Raw genomic sequence first — 26,773 nt, 5'->3', positions numbered from 1 at the left:
TATTTTCTATCATATAGACCCCTCAAAGTGGCTTCAAATGTGATGTGGTCCTAAAAATAAAATGGTGTTGTAAAAATGAGAAATTGCTGGTCAACTTTTAACCCTTAACTTCCTAACAAAAAAAAATTTTGGTTCCAAAATTGTGCTGATGTAAAGTAAACATGTGGGAAATGTTAGTTATCAAGTTTTTTGTGTGCCGTATCTCTGTGATTTAAGGGCAAAAAAATTCAAAGTTGGAAAATTGCGAAATTTTCAAAATTTTCGCCAAATTTCCATTTTTCTCACAAATAAATGCAAGTTATTTGAATGAAATTTTACCACTAACATGAAGTACAATATGTCACGAGAAAACAATGTCAGAATCACCGGGATCCATGGAAGCGTTCCAGAGTTATGACCTCATAAAGGTACAGTGGTCAGAATTGTAAAAATTGGCCCGGTCATGAACGTGCAAACCACCCTTGGGGGTGAAGGGGTTAATGATGATTTCTTTGTTGGTTTTTAAAGACTGTATGGCCTCTCTCTCCTGGGCACTGATGTTGGATGCTTGTCTCCTGTTACAGGAAAGATGTATATCTTTGTACCGTGTTAGCCAGTAGATAGAAAAATATTCAGAATTGAGAGTCCTCAGTGGTTGATACCTTTTAATGGGTAACTGAAAAGATGGTAACACATTGCAAGCTTTCGAGACTACTCAGGTCTCTTCATCAGGCATAGACTAATACAAAATCTGAAGAGTCACATATTTATGCAAAATACAGCACAGAAAAAATGCAATAGATGAGACAAGTGACGTGAAGCAGAATTATGATTATGGGAGAGGGAGAAACATAAATATTGCTCCAGTTGATAGATAAGGAGTCCGGATGTTTTATTGTCCTGATTGGGGTCTCCTAATATGTTGTGATGCCCCCACACGGTCTTAGGAGTAAATTCCTTAATTGATGTAAAAAGACAAATCCATGCGACACATTCATTCCAGCACTGAGAGTGTCAAAGGTCATCATAAATTTATACTCACAGACTCTTCTCTATCTCTGAGATGTGAAGTTACCTTTCAATACCAGTAATTTCATATCCATGTTGCTGTGATCAGGCGTACAAAAATGTTTGGCACAGGTAGCTCCATTCTTTTTCTCTTATTGTGTGACGATGAGCATTCATCCTTGTTCTAAGCTTTTGCCCTGTCTCCCCCACATACAGACCCCCTGTTGGACATTTAGTACAAATAAGTACACCACATTAGATGTAATGCAGCTGAAAGTACCTGGGATCCTGTAGTCCTGATGTGAATTGGGGATCTTTATCTTGTCCGTGGTCATTATAGATGGACAGGTTTTACATTTTTTCTGGTTGCAAGGAAAGGTTCCTCCAGCTGTTGGAGAGGACAGGGAGCTTCTGACAATGATGCTTCTTAGATTTGGGGGCTGCCTAAAGCACAGTAGTGGGGGGGGGGTCTGGAAAAATGGATTGTAATCGGGCATCTTTTTGTAGTAAAGGTTGTAATTTCCGTGCAGCTCCCCTTAGCACTTCCAGATTTGGGTTGTAGGTGACTACTAGAGGCACCCGGTTATTTTCTTCTTTAGCTTTGCAATGTAGCAGGTGATTCCTTGACATTCTGGTGGCTCTTGTAATTTGGTTTTCAATTGTTCTTGGATGGTAGTCTTGATTCAAAAAGGTCTTTTTGTGGCAAACATTTTTGTACGCTCTTCAGATTTGGTATTAGTCTAAGCCTGATGAAGAGACCTAAGTAGTCTCGAAAGCTTGCAATGTGTTACCATCTTTTCAGTTAGCCATTAAACGGTATCAACCACTGAGGACTCTCAATTCTGAATATTTTTCTGTCTCCTGTTAGTGTCTATGGTTTTGGATTTTATCAAATGTCTGAAGTAGTCTATGTATTTATCCAAATGAGGGTTGCGTCCAGGTGGAGGTGTCCAGTCTGACCTCTTCTTGGTTGTTAGGATCCCTTTTCCTTTGGTTCGAGTGTTCTCTGAATCTTCTGTATCATTGAAATATTCCCTCAGGCGCAGTCTATATTCCATATCACTGCAGAGTTCAGCTTTATCTAGGGCCTTAGTGGGACAAAATGAGAGTCCTCTAGAAAGCACGGCCAGCTCCACTGTGTTGGGTTTATAATCTGAGAGATTGATGACACAGTTAGATGCTTTTGTGTCTGGAATGGAGTGGTTGTCCAAGTTGTCAGGTTTTGGATTTGTTTTGTATCTGTACATAGTCCTGAATTGAGACGCAATCTGTGCAGTTTCTTTTCCTTGTTATGAACCAGAAAGGTCCGTAGTTTGTTGTAATTTTTGCTCTGTGCTTTCTTTAAGTGTTTAGCTCAGAGTTTCAAATTGCCCCTGGACTTTACTCCTTATGCTGTAGCAGACATATAAAAGGTGGTTCCTTAGTCTTTCAGAAGTCCTGTGACAAAGGTTTTGTGCATAATGGGTATTGTAGGTATGAAGAATTGGGTTTGTAATCCAGAGTCCTTTGGGAATTAGATTCTCCTTTTTGCAGTTAGATAAGAAAAAAATGTCGCTGTCCATTTGTGCACGTTTCTTCAGAAGTGGTTTTAGTTCCATAAAGATGCGGTACATGAGAGAGAGAGAGAGAGAGAGAGAGAGAGAGAGAGAGAGAGAGAGAGAGAGAGAGAGAGAGAGAGAGAGAGAGAGAGAGAGAGAGAGAGAGAGAGAGAGAGAAGAGTCTGGGAGTTCAAGCTCATGATGACCTTTGACACTTTCAATGCTGGAATGAACGTGTCGCATGGATTTATGTCTTTTTACATCAATTAAGGAATTTGCTCCTAAGACCTTGTGGGAGCATCACAACACATTAGGAGACCCCAATCAGAGGACAATAAAACACTATGAACTGGTCCAATATTTATGCTTCTCCCTCTCCCACAATGATAGTTTTGCTTCGCGTCACTTGTCTTATCTATTGCATTTTTTTCTGTGCTGTGTTGTGTATAAATATGTGATTCTTCAGATTTTGTATTAGTCAATGCCTGATGTAGAGACCTGAGCAGTCTCGAAAGCTTGCAATGTGTTACCATCTTTTCAGTTAGCCATTAAAAGGTATCAACCACTGAGGACTCAATTCTGAATATTTTTCAACATATCCCAGAGATTTTTATTTTTTGTGACACACTGTACTTTATGGTAATGGAAAATTTAGGTTGATATTTTCTGCGCTTATTTATAAAAATATCAGAAATTTTGCAAAAATTGTAAAAAAAATTTGCAATTTTAAAACGTTGAATGATTATCCTTTTAATCCAGATGGTCACACCACACAAAAACATTAATAAATAACATTTACCACATGTCTGCTTTAAATCAGCACTATTTGAAATTTTTCTTTTAGAATTTTAGAAGGTTTAACAATGTGTCTGTATTTTTTCAAGGAAATTTACAAAACTTATTTTTTTAGGGACCTATTACGCTTTGAAGTGACTTTGGGTGTCCTACATATTGGAAACCCCCAAAAGTTAAACTATTTTAAAAACCGCACCCCTCAACGTATTCAAAATTGCTTTCAGGTAGTTTATTGACCCTTTATGTGCTTTTCAGGAATTAATGCAAAGTGACATGAGAGGAATGAAGAAATGTATTTTTAGCACCTAAATGTTGATAACTTCTGAACAGGTCACTAAGAACGTTATTTGGCTGTGAATTGCCATGACAAACATCAGGACCACAGGATCAAGATCTGAGGGTGCCGATGGGGTTAAAGAAGAGGCCCACACACTGTTAGGCTGTGTGCACACACTGCGGATTTTGCTGTGGTTCCGCAGCGGATTTGGCCGCTGCAGACCCGCAGCAGTTTTTGCTGCGGTGTAGAGTACCATGATTCCCTATGGGAATCAAAAACCGCAGTGCAGACGGTGCGGAATTTTCCGCGCGGATTCTGCTGCGGTTTGCCATATCCTCCATTGAGGAGATGAAAAACCGCAGGGCAAAACCACAGAGCAATCCGCAAGTCTTTTGACCTGCGGATTTTACAAAATCCGTGCGGATGAATCCGCACCACAATCCGCAGCGTGTGCACACAGCCTTAGCCAGCTAGATTATGCAGTCATTATTGACAGCAGCATTGAAGGGATTAAATGGCTATAGTCGGTACCAACACTGATTGTGGCTGATGCAGCAAGTTGTCAGCTATAGTGTACAGCCGAAATCTGCTGGATTGTCACCTGTATGGGGAAGCTAGACTCTTATAAGTCAGGTCCGTAAAAAAATGTATTGGTGGTGATTAAGAAGGGGTTAAAGGGGTTGTCCGGGCTTTTCACATAATCTCAGTGCATATCTAGGCTGCAGAATGCTGACAATAAGTAATTTACCTTCTGTGGCCTGTTCGCAGGGTTTGCTAGATATCAGCTCTTGCTTGTAAGAAAAACGTCCGGGGGGGGGGGGGGGGGGGTTCTGGCATTGAAAGGAGAACTGGTCGTTTCCTCCTACTCTACTAAAAACATGCCCTCTATAGCAACAACCCCACCCTCCATAGCAACAGGCCCTCCCCGACCACATGAACAAGCCTATCCCTCCTCACACAGTAACAAATCCTCCCCCTCTAGCAGCCTCAGTGCAGAGAGCAGGACCACCCAGCTGCTCCTCCCCCAAACACACGCACTGAACAGTGATCTATGGAAAGTGAAACTAGACAATAAAAATTGTAGCAATGAAAACGTCATCTTGTCCCGCAAAAAACAAGCCGCCATCCAGCTCCAACAGCGGAAAAATAAAAAAAGTTATAGCTTTCAGAATAAAGCGATGCAAAAACAATTATTTTTTCTCTAAAATAGTTTTTATTGTGCAAAAACAGCAAAACGTAAAAAAAAAAATATATATAAATGTGGTATCACTGCAATCGTACTGACCTGAATGAAGCTGCCTTATTAATTTTACTACCCACAGAACTTCATTAAATAAAAAAAAAAAAAATTTCTAGAATTCCTGGCGTTTGATCATTCTGTCTCCCAAAAATCAGAATAGAAAGCGATCAAAAATTTTCATGCGCCCGAAAATGGTACCAATAAAAACGTCAGCTCATTCTGCAAAAAACAAGCCATCACATGACTCTGTGGGCCAAAATATGGAAAAATTATAGCTCTCAAAATGTGTTGAGGCAAAAACTAGTTTTCGCAATAAAAAGCATTTTTTTAGTGTGTGACAGCTGCCAAACATAAAAACCCGGTATAAATCTAGTATCGCTGTAATCGCACCGACTCGAAGAATAAAGTCATCTAATCACTAATACCGCACAAGGAACGGCATAAAAAATAAATTAAAAAAACTACTTCTACAGAGGGTATTGGTTTTTTCATTCTGCCTCCCAAAGATCGCAGTAAGGCTTGGCGCACATTTATCCTGCGCTCCGCGCTGAGCGCTTACACCAGGGTCTCTGTGTAAATCTCTGATTAGGCACATCAGGGGATCTCCAAACGCAACATTACTTCTGCTGTCGATTGCAGCCAATTTTGCATTCCAAAAGTCAAATGGTGCTCCTTCCCTTTCAAGCCCTGCCGTGCGCCCAAACAGTAGTCTTCTCCCACATACGGGGTATCGGCATGCTCAGGAGAAATTGCAAAGCAAAATGTATAGTGCATTTTCTCCTGTTACCCTTGTGAAAGAAAAGAAAAAAAAAAAAAAAAAAGGTCTAAGGGAAAATTTTTGTGAAAGAAAAGGAAATGTTTCTTTTTACCCTCCACATTCCATTCATTCATGTGAAGCACCTGAAGGGTTAATAAACTTCTTGAGTACCTTGAGGGGTGCAGTTTTTAGAATGGTGTCACTTTTGGGTATTTTCTGTCATATAGGCCCCCCAAACTCACTTCAAATGTGAGGTGGTCCCTATGAAAAACAAGGTTTTGTAAATTTTGTTGTAAAAATGAGAAAAATCGCTGGTCAACTTTTAACCCTTATAACTTCCTAACAAAAAAAAAAATTGGTTCCAAAATTGTGCTGATGTCAAGTAAACATGTGGGAAAGGTTACTTATTAAGTTTTTTGTGTGCCATATCTCGCTGATTTAAGGGCATAAAAATTCAAAGTTGGAAAATTGCAAAATTTTCTACATTTTTGCCAAATGTCCGTTTTTTTTCACAAATAAACGCAAGTTACATGAAAGAAATGTTACCACTATCATGAAGTACAATATGTCGCGAGAAAACAATGTCAGAATCAGCAGGATCCGTTGAAGCGTTCTAGAGTTACGACCTCATAAAGTGACACTGGTCAGAATTGATAAAATTGGCCCGGTCACGAAGGCAAAAACAGGCTCTGGTGCGAAAGGGTTAAATAACCCACCAAAGTAGTCATTAATGGCAGAACATGGGAACAACCAAGCTTAGATGACATGTGCTGATGTTTGTCTAAATTTTTTTGCCCTTTCTTTACAAGTTTCTACTACATTCTGCCTTAGCTGTGCCCAGGTACTACCTTACCGGGTCTATGTCTGCAACAAATGAGGACTCTTCAGTATGAAATCTGCCCGGTCAATAACCAGCCAAGCGTATTGACGAAATGTACAATATTTACCAATTTGGAGAAGTTGATAGACTATGTAGGAAGGAAAAAAAAAGAAGAACTAAAAGCCAAAAGTGACATGTCCTGTGAATCAGTCTTGTGAAATGCCAGTTAAAAGCTGAAAACGCTCTGCCAAAGTCCTCATACACAGGGGCCATACCACATATCTGTGTCGTAGCAATTGAAGTCTTAAAGGCATTTAAAGGGATATAAAAGCAAACCATTAACTCTTCTATATCATCTGCAATACAAAACCTACAAAAAACAAAATAGCCAAAAACCAGTCCCGATCAGGGTCAACTTGTTGACGGTGGGATAGCTGTTATGCTATTTTTGATCAAAGACAGTATTACCAAGAACTCTTATTTAAATGCACTTTTGCTTTTTATTTATTTAGTTACAGCAGGGTTTTTGCTCATTTTGTTTTTTTGTATGTTTTATGGCCAATGTGAACATGAGTCTATGTGCTGCATGCGTACCAACTTAAACCAAGCTCAATTTTTGTGTTTTTACATATCTGCAATGCCCGGGATCCACATAGTTCCTTGGGGGACTCGTCTCTAGGTCTGGGGCCCCTAAATCATCAGTGTGTAGTGTTACAAACAGGCCTGTGTTAAAACTGGCTATTTGCTATTAAATAGTTACAAGGATTACAAAGATTAGTCCCGGACATGTCTGTACCTTCCATCCCAGCTGTAAATATTGCATGGTAGATTGTATATTAGTGGATGTCTCTGTATGGCACAAAGCCCCGACTAGCGGCATTATAAAGCCTTGTTCGTGTGATTGGTGGACCTCCACTGATCCACACGCTATACCCCAACCTGTGGATATGTAATAACATTAAGGCTGTGTGCCCAAGTTGCGTTTAAGCGTTTCCGCAGCGCTTTTAGACAAGCGTTTCTGCTGCGGAAACGCTTAAGAAAAGCATCCAATGCAATAATGAAATCCGCACATGTTGTGCTAATGGATTAAGGGTTAACTATATTGCATTTAAATCTTGAGGTGTAACTATTCACAAGGGGTTAATTAAGGGTGGGAGTTCATACAGTAATTAAGGGTTTATAAGGGGCAGCTGGTTGGGGCTCAACTCCGTTTGGAAGTGCATTGAGCAGCAAGGTGGTGTGCTGGGAAAAAAAAAAAACTCTTAAATCTTCTGCCTGAGCGAGTGTGACCGAGCTGAGTGTGACCTGAGTGTAAGTGCGAACTGTGGTAAGCGTGTGACTTGAGATTCAGTGACTTTGGATTCAGGGAAGTGTTACTGAATTGCTGCTATATTATATTAATACTTTTTTTTTTTTTTTTTTAATTTATTTTTGCTTATCTTATTGTCTGGTGCAATCCCCATTAGGATGTGCTCCACTATTGCCAATGCCATCCAGTGCATGTCTTGCCGCATGTATGAAATCCTTGAACAGCCGGTCGAGGGTGCATACTGCTGTGCGAGATGTGAGCACGTTGTGCATTTGGAAGCCCAGATACTGGATCTAAATGTGCAGCTGGCAACACTGAGATCCATAGACAATATGGAAAGGAGTCTTCTGCTCACTGAGCGGACGCTCAATGGGATAGATGAGGGGGGGGGATGCTAGGTTGGAGCTGCAGGACAATGAAGCAGCTAGCTGGGTGACAGTTAGAAGGCGGGGTAGAGGGAAGAGCACCAGGGAGGCTAGTCCTGATCTGGCACACCCCAATAAGTTTGCTAAGTTGGCAGATGAAGGGAGTGTTAGTGCAGCAGTAGCACTGCTGCAGCAAGGCATGTCCTCTGAAAGCCGGAGGGGTATCTGCTCCAGTAAGTGGGGAAATAGGAGAGCAGGGCAGGCCAGACAGGTTCTGGTAGTGGGAGACTCAATTATTAGGGGAACAGATAGGGAAATCTGTCACAAAAACAGGGATCGTCGAACGGTGTGCTGCCTACCTGGCGCTCGAGTCCGACACATCGCTGATCGGGTTGACAGATTACTGGGAGGGGCTGGTGAGGATCCAGCGGTCATGGTGCACATTGGCACAAATGACAAAGTTAGAGGTAGGTGTAAGGTCCTTAAAGATGATTTCAGGGAATTAGGCTGCAAGCTTAAAGCAAGGACCTCCAGGGTGGTATTTTCGGAAATACTTCCTGTACCACGCGCCACGCCAGAGAGGCAACGGGAGGTTAATAAGTGGCTCAGGAATTGGTGTAGGAAGGAGGGGTTTGGGTTCCTGCAGAACTGGGCCGACTTCTCAGTTGGCTACAGGTTCTACGCTAGGGACGGGCTGCACCTCAGTGGGGAGGGTGCAGCTGTGCTGGGGGAGAAAATGGCTAGAAGGTTGGAGGAGTGTTTAAACTAGGGACGGGTGGGGGGGGGGGGATGGAGGGTATTCCTTTTATAGTAGGGAAGACAGTGCAGATAGAGACCTGGGCACAAATAATGACATTGGGGGTGGCCTGGGGTTAGAACAGTTAATAATTTAAGAAAGAATAGAGGTACAGAGAGATACATAAACTGCATGTATACTAATGCCATAAGCCTCGCCAACAAAATGGAGGAATTGGAGTTAATGTTGTTGGAACATAATTATGACATGGTGGGGATATCTGAGACATGGCTGGACGAGAGCCATGACTGGGCGGTTAATTTACAGGGCTATAGTCTGTTCAGAAATGACCGTACAAATAAGCGAGGGGGAGGCGTGTGTTTATATGTAAAATCATCCTTAAAACCCATCCTTCGTGATAATATATATGAATCTAATGAAAATGTAGAGTCCCTGTGGGTGGAGATAAGGGGAGGGGGAAAAATAATAAATTACTGATAGGGGTTTGTTATAAGCCTCCTAAAATAATGGAAGCAACAGAGAATATCCTCATAAAGCAAATAGATGAAGCTGCGACTCAAGAAGTCATTATTATGGGGGACTTCAACTACCCTGAAATACATTGGGGAACCGAAACCTGCAGTTCCAGCAAAGGTAATAGGTTTTTGACTACTATGAGAGACAATTACCTTTCACAACTGGTTCAGGACCCAACAAGAGGGAGGGCACTGCTAGACCTAATAATAACCAACAGGCCAGACCGCATATCAAATGTAAGGGTTGAGGGTCACTTGGGTAATAGTGATCACAAATTAATAAGTTTTCATGTATCCTTTAATAAGATGTGTAGTAGAGGGGTTACAAGGACACTAAACTTCAGGAAGGCAAATTTCCAATGGATGAGAGATGATCTTGGTGCAATTAACTGGGACGATATCCTGAGACATAAAAATACACAAAGAAAATGGGAGACGTTTATTAGCATCCTGAATAGGACCTGTGCATAATATATACCGTATGGGAATAAACATGCTAGAAATAGGAGGAAACCACTATGGCTAAATAGAGCTGTAAGGGGCGCAATAAGTGACAAAAATAAAGCATTTAGAGAATTAAAGCAAGTATGTAGTAATGAGGCATTAACTAAATACAGAAGATAAAATAAATTCTGTAAAAAGCAAATCAAGACAGCAAAGATTGAGACAGAGAGACTCATTGCCAGAGAAAGTAAAAATAATCCCAAAATATTCTTTAACTACATAAATAGTAAGAAACTAAAAAATGATAGTGTTGGCCCCCTTAAAAATAGTCTGGGTGAAATGGTGGATGAGGATGAGGAAAAAGCCAATATGCTAAATGACTTTTTCAACAGTATTTACACAAGAAAATTCCATGACGGATAACATGATCAGGGATAAAAATTCTCCGTTAAAAGTCACCTGCTTAACCCAGCAGGAAGTACGGCGGCGTCTACAAATCACTAAAATTGACAAATCCCCGGGCCCGGATGGGATACACCCCCGAGTACTGCAGAAATTAAGCACAGTCATAGATAGACCATTATTTTTAATCTTTAACCCCTTAACGACCGCCGATACGCCTTTTAACGGCGGTAATTAAGGGTACTTAAACCACAGCGCCGTTAATTCACGGCGCTGTGATTTAAGTGAATAGCGCCCCCCAGTGTCGGATTTTCTCCAGGGTCTCGGCTGCCAGGGGTAGCCGAGACCCCAGAGAACATGAATCAGTCGGTTTTTACCGACCCCCGCTTTTGCGATCGCCGTTATTAACCCTATAACGGCGACCGCAAAAAAAAAAGCCGCGATTTTAAATTTAATTTCTCTTTCCTCTGATGTGATCGCACATCAGAGGATAGAGAAATAGGGTCCCCGATCCCCCCGGTCCCCTCCCGGTACCTCTCCCTTGTCCTCCGTCCCCTCCCGGTGGTCCCGCGCCCGCCGGCGTCATCCGATGGGCGCCGCCATCTTGAAAATGGCGGGCGCATGCGCAGTGCGCCCTCCGGGAATCTGCTGGCTCCGGCTGGAAGATTCCATTCATTATTTTGATCACTATGATAAACGATCATAGTGATCAAAATAATAAAAATAGTACATAACCCCCCCGTTTATCACCCCCTTATATAGGCACACATAATGAAATAAAAAAAATATTTTTTTTTTCAGTTTTCCATAAGGGTTAGGGTTAGGCTAGGGTTAGGGCTAGGGTTAGGGCTAGGGTTAGGGCTAGGGTTAGGGCTAGGGTTAGGGCTAGGGTTAGGGCTAGGGCGAACTAGGATTAGGGTTAGAATTAGGATTAGGGTTAGGGGTGTGTTGGGGTTAGGGTTGGAGTAAGAATTGAGGGGTTTCCACTATTTACCAACTTTGGGGGTCTAAAAGTTGGGGTCTAAAAAAAATCACTTTTGTGGAAATAAAAAAGACTTTATTTTCACGGCTCTGCGTTTATAAACTTCTGTGACGCGCTTGGGGGTTCAAAGTGCTCACCACACATCTAGATAAGTTCCTTAGGGGGTCTAATTTCCAAAATGGGGTCACTTGTGGGGGGTTTCCACTGTTTAGGCCCATCAGGGGCTCTGCAAACGCAACATGATGCCCGCAGACCATTCCATCAAAGTCTGCATTCCAAAATGGCACTCCTTCCCTTCCGAGCTCTCCCATGCGCCCAAACAGTGGTTCCTCCCCACATATGGGGTATCAGCGTACTCAGGACAAATCGCATAATAACTGTGGGGGTATGATTTCTCCTGTTACCCTTGTAAAAATAAAAATTTGGGGGCGAAAAGATCATTTCTGTGGAAAAAAAAATGGATTTCTTATTTTCACGGCTCTACGTTATAAACTTCTGTGAAGCACTTGAAGGTTCAAAGTGCTCACCACACATCTAGATAAGTTCCTTAATGGGTCTAGTTTCCAAAATGGGGTCACTTGTTGGAGTTTTCCACTGTTTAGGCACATTAAGGGCTCTCCGTACGCAACATGGCATCCGATCTTAATTCTAGCCAATTCTGCGTTGAAAAAGTCAAACGGTGCTCCATCCCTTGCGAGCTCTGCCGTGTGCTGAAAAAGGGGTTTACCCCCACATATGGGATATCGGCGTATTCAGGAGAAATTGTACAACAAATTTTGTGGTTGATTTTCTCTTTTAACACTTGTGAAAATAAAAAAAATTGGTTCTGAAGTAATTTTTTTCCAAAAAAAAGTTAAATTAAATTTTTTCCATCCACATTGGTTTCGCTCCTGTGAAGCACTTAAAGGGTTAATAAACTTCTTGAATGTGGTTTTGAGCACCTTGAGGGGTCTAGTTTTTAGAATGGTGCCACTTTTGGGTATTTTCTGTCATGTACACCCCTCAAAATGACTTTAAATATGATGTGGTCGCTAAAAAAAATGGCTTTGTAAATTTTGTTGTAAAAATGAGAAATCGCTGGTCAACTTTTAACCCTTATAACTTCCTAACAAAAAAAATTTTTGCTTCCAAAATTGTGCTGATGTAAAGTAGACATGTGGGAAATGTTATTTATTAAGAAATGTGACACATCTCTCTGATTTAAGGCCATAAAAATTTAAAGTTTTAAAATTGCAAAATTTTAAAATTTTTTGCCATATTTCTGTTTTTTTCATAAACACAAGACTTATCGAAGAAATTTTACCACTAACATGAAGTACAATATGTCACGAAAAAACAATCTCAGAATCAGCAGGATCCATTAAAGCGTTCCAGAGTTATAACCTCATAAAGGGACAGTGGTCAGAATTGTAAAAATTGGCCTGGTCATTAAGCTGCAAACTGGCTCTGTCGCTAAGGGGTTAAAGATTCCATAATAACAGGGTCTGTACCACAGGACTGGCGTATAGCAAATGTGGTGCCAATATTCAAAAAGGGGACAAAAACAACTTGGAAATTATAGGCCAGTAAGTTTAACCTCAACTGTGGGTAAAATCCTGGAGGGTTTTCTAAGAGATACTATACTGGAGTATCTGGAGAATAACCTTATGACCCAATATCAACATGGGTTTACAAGGGACCGTTCCTGTCAGACTAATCTGATAAGCTTCTATGAAGAGGTAAGTTCCGGACGGGACCAAGGGAATGCAGTGGACGTGGTGTACATGGACTTTTCAAAAGCTTTTGATACGGTGCCACACAAAAGGTTGATACATAAAATGAGAACAATGGGGATAGGGGAAAATATGTGTAGGTGGGTTAAGAGCTGGCTCAGGGATAGGAAACAAAGGGTGGTTATTAATGGAGCACACTCGGACTGGGTCCTGGGAGTATGGGTGGACGACAAACTCACATTTAGCAGCCAGTGTCAGGCAGCTGCTGCAAAGGCAAATAAAATAATGGGATGCATTAAAAGAGGCATAGATGCTCATGAGGAGAACATAATTTTACCTCTATATAAGTCACTAGTGCGACCACAATTAGAATACTGTGTACAGTTCTGGTCTCCGGTGTATAAGAAAGACATAGCTGAACTGGAGCGGGTGCAGAGAAGAGCGACCAAGGTTATTAGGGAACTGGGGGGTCTGCAATACCAAGACAGGTTATTACACTTGGGGTTATTTAGTTTGGAGAATCGAAGGCTTAGGGGTGATCTTATTACAATGTATAAATATATGCGGGGACAATACCAAGACCTTTCTAATGATCTTTTTACTCTTAGACCTGTGACGGGGACAAGGGGGCATCCTCTTTGTCTGGAGGAAAGAAGGTTTAAGCATACTCACAGACGTGGATTCTTTACTGTAAGAGCAGTGAGACTATGGAACTCTCTGCCATATGATGTTGTAATGAGTGATTCCCTACTAAAATTTAAGGGACTGGATGCCTTTCTTGAAAAGTATATTACAGAGTATATACACTAGTTTCCTTAATATTGCGTTGATTCAGGGAGCTAGTCTGATTGCCGTATGTGGAGTCGGGAAGGAATTTTTTTCCCCAATGTGAAGCTTACTGTTTGCCACATGGGTTTTTTTTGCCTTCCTCTGGATCATCATGTTAGGGCAAGTTAGGGTAGGATATGGGTTGAACTAGATCGACTTAAAATCTCCCTTCAACCTAAATAACTATGTTACTATGTAATGGTGCATTTTTTTCCGCTGCGGAAACGCCAAGCGGAAAAAAACGCAGCATGTTCATTAATTTTGAGGACCGCATACATTCAGTTGTGTTGCAAAAAACGCATAGGAAAACGCATGCTAAAACGCTTACAAAAGCGCTTCATAAAACGCATGCGTTTTCCTGGGAAGAGGGTCTGCGTTTCCGCTCAGGAATATTCTGCATGAAAAACGCTACGTGGGCACCTAGCCTTAATGGTGGAAATAACCTTGAGGCCGGAGTCACACTAGCGTATGTCATCGATGCTAATGACCCTCGGTCCAGCTCTGCTGCGAGCATGAGCCGGGTGTCACAAGAGAGGCTCAAGTGTGGAGAAGACTGAGAAATTAATTTCTCCGTCTCCTCCATTGCCAGCATCCACAGGAATCGCACTGCACTCTGGTGATATCAGAATGCAGTGCGATGTTTCACACGCACCCATAGACTTGTATGGGTGAGTGCTATCTGATTTTCGCTGCCATTTGCAGAATGAGAAAATCGCAGATGTGCACTGCGCCATAGTTTAACACTGGGACAAGTGCAATCCGATTTTTTTTTAATCGGATTTCACTCGTCCAATTTGATTGCAAATGTGAGAGCGCCCGTAAAGGGGTTATCTATCACCTTTCAAGGTACATATTTTTCCCATGGGCTCAAGTTAAGAAAACACCTGAGCCTTACACTTACCCTCTTGATGGGTCCAGTGCGGTCTCTGTCGTTGCCGTAATTAGAGTTGAGCGATACCGTCCGATACTTCAAAGTATCGTATCGGATGGTATCGGCCGATCTTTAAAAAAAAGTATCGGTATCGCCGATTCCGATACCGGAAGTCCCATTCAAGTCTATGGGACTTCCGGTATCGGAATAAGAAAAACCCTTTCCTGCCCTTGTACAGCCTCTCTGGGGTCTGTACGGGCCTTTCGGGGGGCTGTGCCGGCCTGCCAGGGGGTCTGTGCAGGCTCCGGTGGTCTGTGCCGGCCTGCCGGGGGGCTGTGCCGGCCTGCCGGTGGTCTGTGCAGGCTCCGGTGGGCTGTGCCGGCCTGCCGGGGGGCTGTGCCGGCCTGCCAGGGGGCTGTGCCGGCTCCGGGGGGCTGTGCAGGCCTGCCGGTGGTCTGTGCAGGCTCCGGGGGGCTGTGCCGGCCTGCCGGGGGGCTGTGCCGGCCTGCCGGTGGTCTGTGCAGGCATCGTCCGATGGGACTACAAGTCCCATCGGGCGATGCCTGCTACCATGACAGTGATTGACACATTAGCCAATGATGGGACAGTAGTAGTCCCATCATCCGGCTAATGTGTTAAATGTAAAAAAAAAAAAAAAAAAATTACATGCTACATACATACAACATGCATACTACATACATGCTACATTCATACTACATACTACATACATGCTACATTCATACTACATAAATACTACATGCAACATACATACTACATATATACTACATGCATGCTACATACATACTACATGCTACATACTACATACATACTACATGCTACATACTACATACATACTACATGCATGCTACATACATACTACATGCTACATACATACTACATATATACTACATGCATGCTACATACATACTGCATGCTACATACATACTACATACATACTACATACATACTACATATATACTACATATATACTACATGCTACATACCACATATATACTACATACATACAATACATTCATACAATACATACATAGACATACAGTACATATAACATAGAGTAACATACTTACCAATACTTGTCACATTGTTCCCCGAAGCCATTGTCTTTTCCGGAATAAATATTAACATAACAAACCACAAAAATACTCACCCACGATCCGAAGCAGTCCACGAGTGTGTCCCACGACGATCTTGGGTAGAGAACTGCAGCATCAGCTGTTGCTGCCGTTCTCTACGGGCTGCAGGAATCCAATGACGGAAGGTAGGTATCCTTCCGCACTGTATTCCTCCGCCACTTAAAAAAAAAAAAAGTCCCTAGTCTCACTTTATGCTATTGCTGCGTGGGAAATTCCCACACAGCTTTTACCATAAAGTGAGACTAGGGATTTTTTTTTTTTTAAGTGGCGGAGGAATACAGTGCGGAAGGATACCTACCTTCCGTCATTGGATTCCTGCAGCCCGTAGAGAACGGCAGCATCATCTGATGCTGCAGTTCTCTACCCAAGATCGTCGTGGGACACACTCGTGGACTGCTTCGGATCGTGGGTGAGTATTTTTGTGGTTTGTTATGTTAATATTTATTCCGGAAAAGACAATGGCTTCGGGGAACAATGTGACAAGTATTGGTAAGTATGTTACTCTATGTTATATGTACTGTATGTCTATGTATGTATTGTATGAATGTATTGTATGTATGTAGTATATATGTGGTATGTATGTAGCATGTATGTAGTATGTATGTAGCATGTAGTATATATGTAGTATGTATGTAGTATATATGTAGTATGTATGTAGCATGCAGTATGTATGTAGCATATATGTAGTATGTATGTAGTATGTATGTAGCATGCAGTATGTATGTAGCATGTATGTAGTATATATGTAGTATGTATGTAGCATGTATGTAGCATGCATGTAGTATGTATGTAGCATGCAGTATGTATGTAGCATGTATGTAGCATATATGTAGTATGTATGTAGCATGTACTATGTATGTAGTATTTTTTTTTTTTTTAACATTTAACACATTAGCCGGATGATGGGACTACTACTGTCCCATCATTGGCTAATGTGTCAATCACTGTCATGGTAGCAGGCATCGCCCGATGGGACTTGTAGTCCCATCGGACGATGCCTGCACAGACCCCCGAAGCCTGCACAGCCCCCCGGCAGGCCGGCACAGCCCCCCGGCAGGCCGGCACAGCCCCCCGGAGCCTGCACAGCCCCCCGGCAGGCCGGCACAGCCCCCCGGCAGGCCGGCACAGCCCCCCGGCAGGCCGGCACAGCCCCCCGGCAGGCCGGCACAGACCCCCACAGGGTGCACAGACCACCGGCAGGCCGGCACAGACCCCCGGCAGGCCGGTACAGACCCCGGGCAGTCCACACAGCCCCCCCGGCAGGCCGGCACACCCCCCCGGCAGGCCGGCAGAGACCCCCGGAAGGCCCGAAATGACGGCGCATCATGATGCGCACACACCGCGCATCATGATGACGTCAGTCTGTCAATCAACTTTGAACTTCCGATTCCGATGCCGAATTCCGATATTGAAAAAATAATCGGAAGTCGGTATCGGAATTCCGATACAGCAAGTATCGGCCGATACCCGATACTTGCGGTATCGGAATGCTCAACACTAGCCGTAATCTTTGTTGATCAGTTGCAATGGTGACATCACATTGAAAGCGCTGCAATCGGTGAGCTGATCGGCTCAGCTGATGTAGATGGCTGGTCTACAATGGCAGGGCTGCTAAACTCAGTGATTGACTGCAGTGCCGTCAATGGGATGTCACGGCTGTAGCAAAAACACAGCACTGGGACCCAGGATCTGTCAGTTAACCTCAGCCGGTTTTGTTTCACAAATAGCTGAACCTATTAGGCAAAAGTTTGTTTAAAGTGAACAACTCTTTTAGGCTACGTTCTCACGATCAGCTTTTGATGTTGAAGACTTTCTGCACCATTTCTGCAACTACTAAGTAAATTAGGTTGTTTTTTTCATTGTGCTTTTCACGCTGCAGTTTGCTTTTTCGTGTGTCATCTTTTTCATAAAGCAGCTTTGTTTTTGATACTTTCTAGTATTTGGCTCTTAGTTTAAAAAAAAAAAAAAAAAAAAAAATGTTAGATCAAGCAAATATTCCAGATCTCTAATCATGCAGCGATTTCAAAAATTCACTGATCAAATCTATTACCCTGGCGAAAAATATTTTGTTGCATCACCCCCATGTAAAAAAGTAAAGTAATCTGAATTAGAAAAAAAAAATATATAAATTACAGTATCGTTACATATAGGTGTCAACACTCATCATTTCTTGTGTCAACATGAAAAAGGATGTTCAAGTGTAAAATGATCCAAGGACCTGCAGTAAATAAGCCCCTGGGGAGTAAACGCTTGGAGACATGACTTAAGTTTGCTAAACAGTGAAATGGAGGTCACTGCATTCATTTACACAACAGAGAAGAGGTCTGCCATCAGACACAACCAAGGACACTGACAGCCTTTCTTAGGGCCCATGAATACAGGCCGAAAAGCTATAGCTACATGCAAGCCAATCTACGGTCATTTCTGTGTAATCAGGCAGAGTGAGTTTCCACATGCACAGAACGATCGGTAATACGCTGTGCACATAGAAAGTCATTCCCGGCAGTGCATCCTGTTTTCAAAGGACTATGTGCTGCTTAGAATGATGACTTTCAACCAGCTAATAATAATAATATTTATTTTTATATAGCACTAACATATTCCGCAGCGCTTTACAGTTTTGCACACATTATCATCACTGTCCCCAGTGGGGCTCACAATCTAAAGTCCCTATCAGTATGTCTTTGGAATGTGGGAGGAAACCGGAGTACCCGGAGGAAACCCACGCAAACACGGGGAGAACATAAACTCCTTGCAGATGTTGTCCTTGGTGGGGATTTGAACCCAGGACCCAACCAGCTAACCAGTGAGCCACCGTGCCTCCCTAATAAATCATTTTACCCAACGAACGACTTGTTCATGCCATGTTCACACGTCAGGGTCGTGCTGCGTGATAAACTCCCTCTATAACCCCACTTTTCTGTCAAAAAACTTTCTCCAACCAGAGCTGATCTAGGCGACGATGGCTCCAAATAAAATCCTATCATCCACAGTTCGGAAAGTCCAACTATGTCCGGTATACGGCTGATTAGATGCCGTGTATATATATCCCTGTATGAATAAATTAGAGGTGTCTCACATTGTAGACTGGTGGGATAAGGCTTCATAAATAAATGAGAGCACCACAACAGCACCAGAGCTATCACAAGATATTTAAAGGGGAATATGCCATCCTATACGACCACCAGGGATCCGATCTCTTGAGACCTCTATCCTTGCCTTTATATAAGCGGCACACTTCTCCAAACACAGGGTTGCAAGAAAAAGCCCCGGAATTAATATTTCATGGAGAACACAACGACTTTGTATAACAGACTAATCAGGAGCAGACAGGCCCGTTATGTACATGTTGCAGATGTACAGAATGCTCTCACTATGGCGGCAACATCTGGTCCCTGGAGAAGTGTAGAATTGCAGGACTGTCATGTCCTCAGGTTACAGGACAATATCGCGCACCCTGCTGTAGCGGCGAGGTTAGACTGACAGTACTGATGTCCAGCCCTGATCTGCCGATTTGCCCCAGGACTTGGCACTGCCACCTCCCGTTCCTCAGGGCACTTTGCAAGGAAATGAAGACCTAGAAGAATATCTGCAACCAGCACAAGATTGCAACAGGACAAATAAGTCAGGAAACCACCACAGCAGCCATGAATGAACAGGCGCTGGGTCAGCAGAAAGCCGATGCAAAGCAATGGTGGGAATACAGGCACTTAAGAAAAACCTCATCAAATTTTTAGGATTTAAAAAATAAAAAAAAGTTTTACTCTTCCAGAAACAACAACACAGCTGGGTCTCATACGGCAGCTCAGCATAATTGAAGTCTATGGAACCAAGCTGCAATACTACACACAACCTGTGGATAGAGGTGGCGCTGTTTCTGGAATATCACTTTTAGGGCTCATACACGTGTGATTTTTCCACGTACGAGAAAAACAGACTCTGATCAGAATATGGTTCAAGTGTCATCCCACAAATCAAAAAAAAAAAAAAAAAAAAAAAATTTCTCGACTTTCTCCTTTGTGTCAGTCCGTGACCATAGGAACGCACCCAGGTGTCATCCAAGTGACGTCTGGTATTTTCATGTACCCACAGGGTCGAATTGCTGATTTTAATCCTACTCTCGGATCAAAAGCAGACATGTCTCCGATATTTTCAGTGGACCTCTGGGTCAGAGGAAAAAAAAGAATCAGACATGTGCACAGCCTCAGAATAACACAGGTACAAGTGGTACCCGTGAAAGCCACAGACCGCACTCTTAAGTGAAAATTGGATGTGCAAATGAGCCCTTAAAAGGGTTTTCCAGGTGCCATTACTCATCTATAGGATAAAAGGTCATAACTGGTAGAGTGTGTGTGTGTGTGTGTGTGTGTGTGTGTGTGTGGGGGGGGGGGGGTGTCCGCATGGATTGCCAACGATTCAGCAATCGTGCATGCCCTATTCACAGCGTTCAGCTGTCTCCAACCTCAGACTGTCGCTGCATCTGAATAGAAGACTTGAGGTCCCATTAGAGCGACCGATGTAGGGCAGTAACTCTGGTTCAGCACAAGATACTCATCACTAGAGTTGAGCGACTTTGGTCGGATCGGGTTTCGTGAAACCCGAATGAAACAAAATAAGTTTCAGATGAAACTCGTCCGACTAGAGCAAAAAAAGTCGGAGTTTCGTCCGACTTTTATTTCCCATTGACTTGCATTGGGGTCGGGTTTCGGACGAAACTCCGACTTTGTTTTGCTCTAGTCGGACGAGTTTCATCTGAAACTTATTTTGTTTCATTCGGGTTTCACGAAACCCGATCCGACCAAAGTCGCTCAACTCTACTCATCACATAGATCAATTTGATGTAGAGTAGAAACATGGATGACGTTGCAAAAAAAGCTAGGGGGCCCAATCACTGGACTGTCAATGTTATAGACCTTGATTGAAGAGGTAGGACACCCTCCGCTCAAACCCCTCTTCGCAGACGGTGGGAATGGAAGACAAGAGTTAGACCTCATTGACCAAACGCTACGCTGACAGATCTTTCTCCGTCGTCATACTCACATCATTAGTCTCTCAGGTATCACGCATTTTCCTTTTTTCGCATCTGTTTTTAAAAGTTAAAGCAAACCGAACTTCTGAACTTTCTTATTATCCATGGGTGGGCTATTAACGGATTTGTACAATACAACTAGTGCAATGAATTAAGAGACTTGTCTTTCATTTTTAATGGATTCTCCATAGACTTTAATGGCAGAGAACGTAAAATCCCTCATACATTTCGCTCATCAGATTCGGATTCTCACGAAATGGAGAGCCGAATCCATAATGGACAGTGTGTGATTATGAACAAGGGATGTGTAAACTGTTAATACATGTTTCTGGCAGGGACGCCCCCTAGATGCTGTGTCAGAGCCGGGAGGCGGTATTTTCATGCCAGACGTCCTCTTTACAGGTTTCAAGCAGTTCCCTCCTGACAAGGGCTGAAGCATGTGACAAAAGAGCAAAGACCAAAGAAGGAGACGTCTTATAATCATTACAAAATCAATGCTGACGATGACAATTCAGTTCAGCTAAAGTGGAAATGGAAAGGACTTTATCAGCGCGACATACAGCACACGTAGCCCTGGCTCTTACGCTCACATCAAGTCTGCGAGGTTACAGGAATTATTCTCAGTGGCGGCCACTGCAGGTATCTAATCAGGGTGACTATCCTCACGGTTCATCTAAACAAGGCGATAGACAATATAATACGCTGATCTGTGCTCATACACCTTCAGGCACACGTCACAACAATTGTGAGGGTGTTCATACGAATAATCGTGCCCCCCACAACATTCATTCACATCAGAGAGAACAATCACCCCATTATCGGAGCTCCGCATCCTTCACATGAACTGAATTCTTCAAACTGCCTCCAAACTTTAGCCGCTTTAGGCTGAGTTCACACGTGGCTTTTTTTCGCATTTCTGAGGCGTTTTTAACCTCGCGAATTTGCCGCAAAAACGCGAAAAATAAGCATCCCATGCATTCCTATGGGATTCCGCAATGCTGTGCTAATGCTGCGGTTTTTACCGCGGTGGAATCGCTTCACGGTAAAAACCGCAGCATGCTCATTAATTTCGAGGAATCGCGGCGATCCTGCACCCATAGGAATGCATTGTTCTGCTTACTTCCCGCATGTGGCTGTGCACACCATGCAAAAAGCAAGCAGAACATTTGCGGATGGTACCCACGGTCCGGAGGAGAGGAGACTGTCCTCCGGGCTTTGGGTACCATATCCCTGTAAAAAAAAATAGAATAAAAAATAAAAAATATTGCTGTTCTCACCTTCTGACGTCCCGCGCAGCCTTCCCGCTTCTCTCCACGCTCCCGATCCCAGTAAGCCTTTGCGAGCGATGACGTCCGTTCTCGTGGGATCGCAAAGTCTCACGGTCATTCGCGCAACGTCATCGCGAATGACCGTGAGATGACGCGATCCCGCGAGAACAGACGTCATCGCGGTAATTGTAGCAAAGGATTAATGGGACCGGTAGCGTGGACAGAGGAGGGAAGGCTGCGCGGGACGTCAGAAGGTGAGAACAACAATGTTTTTTTTTTTATTATTTTTTACATTCTATCTTTTACTATTGATGCCGCATAGGCGGCCTCAATAGTAAAAAGTTGGTCACACTTGTCAAACACTGATCGCTGGGGGTCTGCAGAACTGCATAAGCTTCTCTATGGGGTGGCGGCAAAGAGCAGCGCTCAACAGTCTCGTAGGGAATGAATGGAGCAAATCCCCCACCGATTAGTACATTATCAGCAATGGTGATGACTTGCATTAACCAGAGAACCCCTTTAACAATCGTTTTGTGCACGTGGCACTCTGATCGTCCTGCCTAAACAGGCATGTGAACGATCGCCGATCAGCTTCTATATAGGCTATCGTTCAGCAGCCCCAAACGGCCGACCATCAGCTTGTGTATAGGAGATTGATTATCAACTGTCAATCAGGTGGCAATTGTTTATTTGCCTGGATCAGCCCATAAGCAGGAGCCACCAATAGTGAATATTGTAGAGTCCCAAACATACCCCCGGGCAGTGACCGGCGCGGCGGAGACAACCCTCACCCAAGGAGTGATCGGCTTGGCGGAGACAACCCTCACCCAAGGAGTGATCGGCTTGGCAGAGACAACCCTCACCCAAGGAGTGATCGGCTTGGCAGAGACAACCCTCACCCAAGGAGTGATCGGCTTGGCAGAGACAACCCTCACCCAAGGAGTGATCGGCTTGGCAGAGACAACCCTCACCCAAGGAGTGATCGGCTTGGCAGAGACAACCCTCACCCAAGGAGTGATCGGCTTGGCAGAGACAACCCTCACCCAAGGAGTGATCGGCTTGGCAGAGACAACCCTCACCCAAGGAGTGATCGGCTTGGCAGAGACAACCCTCACCCAAGGAGTGATCGGCTTGGCAGAGACAACCCTCACCCAAGGAGTGATCGGCTTGGCAGAGACAACCCTCACCCAAGGAGTGATCGGCTTGGCAGAGACAACCCTCACCCAAGGAGTGATCGGCTTGGCAGAGACAACCCTCACCCAAGGAGTGATCGGCTTGGCAGAGACAACCCTCACCCAAGGAGTGATCGGCTTGGCAGAGACAACCCTCACCCAAGGAGTGATCGGCTTGGCAGAGACAACCCTCACCCAAGGAGTGATCGGCTTGGCAGAGACAACCCTCACCCAAGGAGTGATCGGCTTGGCAGAGACAACCCTCACCCAAGGAGTGATCGGCTTGGCAGAGACAACCCTCACCCAAGGAGTGATCGGCTTGGCAGAGACAACCCTCACCCAAGGAGTGATCGGCTTGGCAGAGACAACCCTCACCCAAGGAGTGATCGGCTTGGCAGAGACAACCCTCACCCAAGGAGTGATCGGCTTGGCAGAGACAACCCTCACCCAAGGAGTGATCGGCTTGGCAGAGACAACCCTCACCCAAGGAGTGATCGGCTTGGCAGAGACAACCCTCACCCAAGGAGTGATCGGCTTGGCAGAGACAACCCTCACCCAAGGAGTGATCGGCTTGGCAGAGACAACCCTCACCCAAGGAGTGATCGGCTTGGCAGAGACAACCCTCACCCAAGGAGTGATCGGCTTGGCAGAGACAACCCTCACCCAAGGAGTGATCGGCTTGGCAGAGACAACCCTCACCCAAGGAGTGATCGGCTTGGCAGAGACAACCCTCACCCAAGGAGTGATCGGCTTGGCAGAGACAACCCTCACCCAAGGAGTGATCGGCTTGGCAGAGACAACCCTCACCCAAGGAGTGATCGGCTTGGCAGAGACAACCCTCACCCAAGGAGTGATCGGCTTGGCAGAGACAACCCTCACCCAAGGAGTGATCGGCTTGGCAGAGACAACCCTCACCCAAGGAGTGATCGGCTTGGCAGAGACAACCCTCACCCAAGGAGTGATCGGCTTGGCAGAGACAACCCTCACCCAAGGAGTGATCGGCTTGGCAGAGACAACCCTCACCCAAGGAGTGATCGGCTTGGCAGAGACAACCCTCACCCAAGGAGTGATCGGCTTGGCAGAGACAACCCTCACCCAAGGAGTGATCGGCTTGGCAGAGACAACCCTCACCCAAGGAGTGATCGGCTTGGCAGAGACAACCCTCACCCAAGGAGTGATCGGCTTGGCAGAGACAACCCTCACCCAAGGAGTGACCGGAGAACGGGGACACCTTACCTGCCAGCGGCCCCAGGTGAGCAGCAGCAGAGACAGCGGGATGGCGGTGCCGGACATGGCGTGGGTGGACGGCATGCCGTACTCCGAGTTGTAGAAGACCTCCAGCTTCAGCACCGGCGGAGAGGGCGGCCGCGGCCACCGGATCAGGTCCTTGGTGCACTGGCCCAGGTACATGACCCACACCCACACCACGACCACCCGCCGCCCGACGTGCGCGTCCACATTCCAGATCCAGAAGGGGAAGAAGGAGATGTAGAAGAGCTCGTTCCCCAGCTCCGTGCCCAGCGAGAAGAGCAGGTAGAGCAGCGGGCGGCGGATGGAGAAGTGCTGGCCCGCCTCCCCGGTCAGCGAGTTCCGCCGCAGCGGCTGCATCTTCCTCTCCTCCTCCGCGTCCTTACAGCGGGCAGCGCCGTTCTCCAGGACACCATTGTGCTGCCGGCTGTCCCGGTGCCTGGGCCCATGCCCGGCGGCAGTAGCAACAGCGGCCTCCCGGGTTTCTCTCTCCTCCGGTGATGACGGGGAGCTCTGCACTCCGCACAGCTGCTGGAAGCGGGCCACCTTCTCCGGGTCCTGAAGGGAGTCCACGAGGCGCCGCAGTCGGGCGTACGCCGCTCCCATGGCGGCCCCCATCCCTGGCGACACACGGAGCCGCAGGTCAATCACTGCCGCGGCGGGGACCTCTGTCACTGTGCGGTCTGGCCACACCCACCGTATCTATAACCACGCCCCTAAGCCAAGCTGCTGCCCGTAGGCGGTTAAGAAGGTCTCGTGACCACCAGTGGTCGAGGCGGGAATTCAGCCCGTACTGTACTCCTGTGTCACCTCAGAAATCACCTCACAAGACTCGCGTTGTGTCTCCTCCTTACAACTTCCGATAGTCTCACCCATAATATCGCATACAATTATTTCTACCCGGGGTATGCCATCGCCACCATACTCATCCAATTCCGACCAATGTCACTTTGTGAGGTAATAACTCTGGAACGCTTAAACGCAACCTACTGATTCTGAGATTGTTTTTTTCGTGACTTATTGTACTTCATGATAGTGGTAACATTTCTTTTCTATAACTTATGTTTATTTGTAAAAAAAAGTTTACCATTTTCAAACTTAATTTTCATGCTTATCAGTCACATCGCACAAAATAGTTAACCCTCCGTCAGGCGCAATAGATCTGACAGGCACACAGTAATTAGTTTCACTTCTCTCTCCTTGCCCACTTATCAGAAAACCCCACCCCTCCTAGTTATCTCCTGACTCTACAGGCTCTGTGAAACCTGATATCACAGTGACTCAGCAGACCTTCTAGTGAGCAGATATCAACACTTTGGCTTCTCAGGCACATTGCGCCTGATTTCAACACAAATTGAAAGGTTAGTATTTTCTTTTTTTATTCATCACGATTGTGTATTTAGCTTGTTTTATGAAGGATTAATGCTAAGTTAGTGTACATAAGTACTGTTTTCTTAGACAAAAGGAGGGTGGCTTCTAAGGCACATTGCGCCCTAACACATACTCTTTCTCTCTTGCTTCAGATTTTCTGCTGCAATGGCCAGAAAACAGTATGATTCATCTAAACCCCTTCATTTAGAAGAAATGAAGATTTTTTTGTTAGAAGATGATGAGGAAGAACCAGCAGTAACTGAGGATTTAGAGGAATCTAGTGACATTTCATCTGAAGATGAGGTAGCAGAATGTAACAATGATTCTGGAACAGAGCAGGATGGTGATGACACTGATACAGAGGAAACAGACACAGATCTAGCTTATTATTTGGGCAAAGATAAAAATACAAAGGACGTCCCAAGGACGTTCCAGAACAAACACCGACTCTACCACCTTCTAAAAGACGCAGTTGTACTACCTGCTCATTTGTATCTGGTTTCAGAAGGCTTTCTAAATATGACTGCAAAATATGTAAAGAATCAATCTGCCTTTCCCATGCAACTTTCGTCTGCCAGCCTTGCTTTTCTAAGTGTACCTGTGCTGCTTCTGCTGCAATTGAAACCACTGAAGATGAGTAGAAAATAATTAAGTAACATCTAAGTGCAATATCCTTTAAATTTTTTTCCATAATTTTATATTTAAGCAATAGTTAAGTAAAGATAACTGGAGCCTATTTGGCGGTACTACCGAAAAGTGGTACTTTTAGTTTTAATAAGTTTATGGTTAATAAATGTTTTTTTTTGCATCTGATTTGGTGTAATCTCTTTTAATACATTCCTATGAAGGTCACTGACTACTTCTATAGTCCTGAAATTGAAATATGTAGCTACTATAGGTGGTTTTCTGACCTGTGCTTGTCAGGCACATTG

The 26,773-nt window shown here is 44.5% G+C and overlaps 1 protein-coding gene across 1 annotated transcript in view; it reads right to left on the bottom strand.

Annotated features, from left to right (window-relative positions):
* SGPP1 (sphingosine-1-phosphate phosphatase 1) overlaps positions 1–25,231 on the bottom strand; it is a 41,923-nt gene extending 16,692 nt beyond the window's left edge. The window contains exon 1 of the mRNA XM_073570855.1: positions 24,459–25,231. Coding sequence (XP_073426956.1) covers positions 24,459–25,088 — 630 coding nt within the window. The 5' untranslated portion in view covers positions 25,089–25,231. The remainder of the gene's footprint in view (positions 1–24,458) is intronic.
* Between the last annotated feature and the right edge of the window lie 1,542 nt (positions 25,232–26,773).

Source organism: Dendrobates tinctorius, unplaced genomic scaffold (assembly GCF_039654945.1).
Source record: "Dendrobates tinctorius isolate UK_male_01 unplaced genomic scaffold, ASM3965494v1 ptg000006l, whole genome shotgun sequence".
Classification (NCBI taxonomy): Eukaryota; Metazoa; Chordata; class Amphibia; order Anura; family Dendrobatidae; genus Dendrobates; species Dendrobates tinctorius.
This window is presented reverse-complemented; position numbering and strand designations above follow the sequence as displayed.